Source organism: Nothoprocta perdicaria, unplaced genomic scaffold (assembly GCF_003342845.1).
Source record: "Nothoprocta perdicaria isolate Ctin4 unplaced genomic scaffold, notPer1 scaffold_32, whole genome shotgun sequence".
NCBI classification, from domain to species: Eukaryota; Metazoa; Chordata; class Aves; order Tinamiformes; family Tinamidae; genus Nothoprocta; species Nothoprocta perdicaria.
Genome location: NW_020455555.1, coordinates 4,164,841 through 4,171,726, shown reverse-complemented (window position 1 = coordinate 4,171,726; position 6,886 = coordinate 4,164,841). Strand labels below are relative to the sequence as shown.

The 6,886-nt window shown below is 40.0% G+C and overlaps 1 protein-coding gene across 1 annotated transcript in view; it reads right to left on the bottom strand.

Annotated features, from left to right (window-relative positions):
• Nucleotides 1–240: 240 nt before the first annotated feature.
• CABCOCO1 (ciliary associated calcium binding coiled-coil 1) overlaps nt 241–6,886 on the bottom strand; it is a 46,651-nt gene continuing 40,005 nt past the window's right edge. The window contains exon 7 of the mRNA XM_026042992.1: nt 241–348. Coding sequence (XP_025898777.1) covers nt 253–348 — 96 coding nt within the window. The 3' untranslated portion in view covers nt 241–252. The remainder of the gene's footprint in view (nt 349–6,886) is intronic.

Sequence of the window (6,886 nt, the reverse complement as noted above, 5' to 3'; positions counted from 1 at the left end):
TTTTAAGAAAGTCTTCTACAAGACTAGGTGACAAATACAAGGGAAGTCTGAACACAGCTTTCCTCCCAGGATAAGGACAACACGTCTGTGACTGTTTGCTTCTGACAGGAAAAAGAAGAGGAAGACATTGGGAGAGATGGGCTGTAGCCACCACCAGGGTGCATGCCTCACGCTGGAAGGAGAGGAGTGAGGCCGAAGAGATCCATCTTTACCATGCTGGCAGCAGAGTTCAGGGCTGACCTGCCACACACATTACTCGAGTCTCCAATCCCTGCTCAGGCCCAGCTTCCAAGCAGCCCAGGCTGCCTGAAGCGGCTCAACATCCACAATAGGCTGGAGCGGCGTCACCTGTAACCGTAGCCAGCTTTTAACCAAAGCCCCAACAGACTCCTAACTCAACAATCATATCAAAGAAACTTAGGAAAATTAGGAAAACCTTGGAAGACAGCCCCCTTTCACTTCTTTACCTACATCAGTCTTTTTTCCTCTTGTATCAATTTAGACAAGTTAGACAAATTGTCAATTTAGACTAAATATTGTGCATCCCATGTCTCTCCTACCATATGATTATTTTATTTTTAATGTTTGGCAAAATGTGAAGCAACTCTAATCACTGCTCCTGGGTTTCATTTTGTGCTGGTCAGAAATACATTTCCACGCAACAAAACACAGTCTYTCTCCAACTGACATACATATACATATATATCTGTAATTGTTATTTAGTTTAGGCATTTAAACATATTTTTCTTATGCTGAAAACCCTACATGCTGAAACCCTACATGCTGAACATAGTGGGCAATTTTTGAGCAGGAGCCCTCTAATTCTGCATGTGTTATCTTCATATTTATAGCACTGCCTGTTACATGTTCTTTGCAAGTGTTCACTGTATCATTTATATGTCCTAGTAAATTATACTGCTTGTGCAGCTCCACGTGGAAGAAATAGAGACTGTTAAAAAACTTGGCCCCCAAACCACAGACAGGTTATTTCTCCTTGACAACAATTAACGTTACACATATATTTGTCTCTTCATGGTAAATTAGCCTCAAAGCAACAGCCTCCATCAGAGGAAGATCCTCAGCTCCTCTTAGAGCACATAATAGCTAATTTGAACACTTTAGCCTGATTTCTTACAAGCCTAAGATTATTAAAAATGTGAAATTTAAATAATTATATTTCAACTAATGTTTTACTAGTTCTCTCCCCACCTTCTCTGATTTTAATTTTCTCACTTGTCAGCATCTCCTGGCAGTGAGTAGAACAAGAAAGACCTCAAACCTTTGCTGATTGCTTTCCATGCAATCTGATTTCTATAAATTAGAACTTGCTGATGGSGAAGCAGACAGCACTACCTTTTGATCAAGATACACATCTTGATCTCTTATCATTTTTTAAAAAACAATAATATTACAACAAAAAAATCATCATACAAGCATTTCGATCAAAGTGTGTCACTGTCTGCTTCCCAGTCAACATACTGCCAGGAAACTGGCAAGGTGCCCAGAAAAAGCAGGCAGCAGCTGGTGGATTTGATTACCATCTGCATCTCCTCTAATGTGTAAAATAGTATGTCTCCATCTAGCGGCAATTGCATTTCACAGGATATTGGGGAACGGGCTGGAGCCTACATCTGCTGGGCACAGAAGAGCTGCGCTAGGCCTCCTCTCAGCAGAACTTGTCTCCAAAGCTGTAGCACTTTGGAACTGTAGGGGAACCAAGCGCGGCAGCAGGTATCGGTGCTGGTGCAAATGCRGCAGTGGCAGCAGGTATCGGGTGCCGGCGCTGGTCCCTCCACACGTACAGCGTCTGCTGCTGCGCCCTCCCAACACACCACACGTCTTCCTAGCGCTCTGCTGCACCCTGCAAGTCTTGGGTGCAAATGGCCAACATTCCCCAAAACAAAAGGGGCAACAGGTAACATTGGTGTCCAGAGCTCCTGAAATAACATGGAGTTTATGAGATGAAAATGGCAAGAGAAGGCCAACTTCCTCTGAGAAGGACTCAGTTCCAGCACATTAATGTGTCACCCCAACTACTCCGTGACAAGACATGCAAAACACCACACTAACTCCCTCATGCAGGTGCAGATAACACACATGACCTGCAAACCAGACAACAGCAGCATGGGGAACACAAGATGGGTAAATCATTCTTCGGAAAAACTCCATGGAAAGGCCCCYGTGGCAAGGACTTGGAACGCCCGTGGCCAGTGACACGGAGGAGGCCGGCGGCAGCACCGCACYAGCCCTCACCAGGACGCCCGCAGGTGCCCAATGGAGGCCTATGCCAGCCACCCCGGCTGCCCGCGCCGACCCACGGCGGAGCGACCCCTTCGGGCAGCCCCTCAGCTCGCCGTGCACCAACAGCACATACCTTATGCATGGCCATCTACTGCAAATATCACAGCCTAATGAAGAATTATCAATACAGAAAAATGAAACAAAACCCAACAAAATCATACTAGCGATTGTTCCCTTCTACATAGGGACAAGATCTACATTCCATTAGCTTTTGAAATCTTTTGAAATCACTCTCCAGCCTGGCATGATTACATCTCCTTTAATGACTTCTCTGGACCTAAAATGCCTCTTCTTGTACTAAGTCACTTTTAATACAGTTGTTTTTAGGATGCCTTTTGATTTGACACATCTAAACCAGTTGCAGTAAAGCTTTTTGTACCACATACTTCACTGCATTGGAAGTACGCTTCTTACTCTGTAAAGAACTTAAGGGACTATCTGTTTAACAGCCACTAATAGACACAATCATTTATGACAGCATACCAACAAATTTCAGTTTTAAATTAGAAGCCAATCTATTTTATATTTTAAAAAATCACCTTATCAGAAAAAAAAACAACACTTTTTGAGAAACTCAGACATGAGCACTTAAAAATAGAGTCAATATATGCCAACAGTTTTTCTACTAATTTATTATATTGCTTGTTTGTGCAGGAAGGAGATGAGGTTTGTTCCAATCTAATCTAATTCCCTTTATTTCAACAGAGACACTAACAACTTCAAGAAATATAAACAAACGTTGTTCCCTCAACAATTTGCTGTGATARAAGCTCTATTTTTCAGGTCAGCACTCTCCATTTCTGATTGCTCAATGGGAATGCAAAAAAGCAGCTCTGAAATGTTAGGAAATAGAAACTGCTGACTACTTGGTAAAGGAATAATGATTTATAATATATGAATAGGGGCAATAATTGGATAGCAGGCTGTACTCAAAAAAGCCTTAATTCACAAATCTGACATCAGAAAGTCATAATCCATCGATCCAGCATCAGAATGATGGATTATGACTTTTTAGGATTGCGTAGACATGTCAGGCTCATTCCGGGAACTGTAGACCATATTGTTTTCCTGAGGTCATTTGAACAATTTCAGCTTTTCAGCTTTTTTGCCATAACTTGTAACTGAATTTATTTATTTGAATTTACCTCAAGTGATACGTTGTTTTYTTATAGAAATGAAAACAATTTTAAAATTTAATTGATGTTTATGTCAAATAATGCATTAAATTGAGGAGGTGAAGAATTCACGGTGCAAAATGAGAGACTAATTACAATTACTTCATTCAGACAGAACAGTGACATATACAATGCAACTTTCCCTCTAGACTACTGCAAAAATATCCTAATTTTGACCTCTGGCTCCTTCTCGTCAGCTGTCACTAACAAAAATAAAGTTGTGATGAGGGAATTTGGATGGAGTCTTTTCATAAAAGGCAAACATTCTCTTTTCTAATGTGTGAATAAGTAAAGCTTGAAATACTTTCTCTATAAATAAAGTTGCTGTTGTATTAAGTCCAAAGACATCTAGTCCATTCAAGGAAGTACTCTTGAACTTTATTTTCTTAGTAAAAAGAAGGTCTAAGGTTATTACACAAAAAAAAAAAATCAGAAAAATATCCAGAGTTCCTTTCACTGAACATCATGTATTTTGTTACAATACAATTTCATTCATGAAATTCTGTCACAAAATCTTTCAGTGGAGTTTACCCATTACGATTCAATGAAATCATCTATAAATTATCTAGTGCTACAACTAATTCAGCTGCTCAGACAACTAAGTTCTTCAAAAACTGCTTTTTGCTCTTGACAACTGTTGAGAATAAAAAGAAAATTCCACTTTAAATATTAATTATGAGCAAACATTTTCAATGTATACATATACTAAAACTATAAAGAACTTGTGACAAAAGCCTCTTCCAAGGGTATAGAAGTTTCAAGTATAAGTCCCGAGGGCTAAAGGACACCAGGAACAAACTAAATCAAACCAGTGCTGCTTATTTTCATATTTTATCCACAAACTCTTCCCCCTCCCTCTCCCCACCTAATTCTCTCACTCTGTTTCCCTTCTTACTAGCAAAATGTTTTTAAGAGAGCTTATTAATATAGAACTGCTTATGTTACACTTCTGTTTGCCTTCATATATTAGTAAGCAAAACCATGTTGGAAAGGGCAAGGGCTCTTTTGTAACAGTTGAAATCCTTATTTCACTAAAATCCATGCGGGTTGACCACAGGCACCTGGGTCCAATCTCAACCCCTATTGCAAAATAAAAACAACAAAACACAGGAAGAAGACAGACACAGCTGTAGAACACAACCTTTCAAACCTCATTTGTTCATACAACAAAAAAGAAAAATAAGATCCTTTTTACCTTAATAGACAAAGGCAACTTACTACATTTTGACAACTACATGTGAAATGGCTAATAAAAACCACTGCCATGGTACACATGCTCTTTCCTCCAAACATAACTAATCTTCTTAGAAGTCTCACATAACTGGATCACATCACTGAAAGGCAACTACCTCTTCAGAACAGCCTTGAACAAGAGTAACACTGCAYAACTGATCAAAAGAGTGCACCTCATTCAAATCCATCTGCTAGTGACCTAGGCCTGGCAGGCTCTAATTACTCCCCTGCAAGCAAGTAGGGACATATCACTGCTCACGTCTTTAGGCTGCGATTTATTCACCTGAGGCAATGGTAAGTGGTCAGGATATCAGTTTTACATCTTACAAAAACACGCTGTGCACTACCTAGTAGCAACAAACTGGGTTCACTGGTTACTACACCATCAAACCATTTCCTGCAGCACCTGAGTTTTCCTTGGATCTGTCTCAACTTACTTTAATCCAACTCAATGAAAYGGAGTGAGACCAAGCAGGGTGGCAACAACTTTTTTATCATTTGCAAGCTGAAGAATGAATACAGTCCTTATGACTGCAAGCAGGGGCAGAAGGGAGCCTGGTAAGTCAGATGCTTCCCAATTGCTCCTCCTTTTCAGACTAGTCCTACCCCTTTTCCTGTGATTAGGCAGGTTGTACCTTTTTCCTTTTCTCAGTGGACAGCACAAATTCATTTCACATATATTCGGAAGCAGCAGTTGGATGTTAATTTTGTCTTTAATGATGTGTGCTTGAACCTATGACCTTGAAGTTAAATGCTCCGCAGATCTCCAGCATTCCCTTGATACTCCTGGTCTCATTATTTGTCTAGTTTTATAAACAAAACCTGTGTGCAAAAGGAATGCTTACTACTATAATTACTACTACCATTATCTCACCGTGGCAGTAGGCCACACTGAAAAATATGAATTAYAAAGTGCATAGGTTAGTAAAAATTAAATCAAGCAAATATTTAATATTAAGCCATTTCTTCTATTTCCAAAGTTTGGCAAATTTATTACAAAGCATTGAAATTGCACTTCTAGCCCTAGGCTTGCAGTTTTGGAGCCTGCCTGATTAATGCAATTAAAAGAATAGCATAACTCAGAATGTATTAAAAATTAAATATACGTGGTGTTATTGTTTGCTTCCAGTTGACAGAATGATTTCTAGCTAAAAATTCACACTACTTAATACCTGACAARTTGTTAAAGCAAATCCCCTTTCTCCTACTGTGTTTATGATTAAAAGAACCGAGGTTAAATGCGGCAATAAACAAAAAATTGGGGCACTCTATTTTTGCTGACAGCGGTGCTTAGTTCCTCCATCTCAGTTTTACTATAAGCAGGTGCTGCTAAAGAGCTGGAAAGTCTCATGGCAGGAGGACACTGAGCCTGAGAAAGGAAGGAAAATGATTCCTCAGGCAGAACCCTCCTCCCTTCCATAGTCACAAGTGTCCCRTTCGCAAGACACTTTTCTCCCAAAGCCAAGCCTCAGCACACAGGAGACGAGCTGTACGAATCAGGAGACTAGATGTACAGCTCTTGAGGCCTGATCCTGAGAAACCCCCCGGGGGTGCAAAGCTAGCAAGCTTACAAGGCATGTAAGTATTGTGCCAGAGGATGCTTGTGAGACACTGGCGAGTCTGTGGCCACTGAGTGGCACGGCCAATGTGCCGAGGAATCCCAGAGGTCCAAGAGGCAGATTTTAGCATGGTGAAAATTTAATATCCCTCACTCTAAAACCGGTCAAAAGGCTTACTTATGCTGCAGAGACTGCCTGCATGTCTCTGTTGCCTCCTGCAGCAAATCTGCATTTTCCATCAGTCAGTATACTGATCAGCAGCCCCTCCCAGGACAGGAGACGGAAAGCGAATGAAAAAATTAAAACAAGTTGGCAAATGTATCTATATATGCATATTTCATGTTAACACAGTTATGCTTTTGAAATTATGGCAACAGCAATAGAATTCTGCTGCTGTGATCATAGATAATCAAAGCGAAGGGAAAAAAAGCCAGTGCTAAAATATTTTCAAAGGTATGAAAGTCTTTACTGTTGTATAATTTTAATTTACTTGCCATTACTTGAAATTTCCTTTCGTCTGTGTGATTAGAATTTAAATGTGCTCAAAGTATATTAACAAATATAATTTCTGTTGTATTGCAGAAATACAGCAGCAATCTTCCTCTTAATATTGAAAAT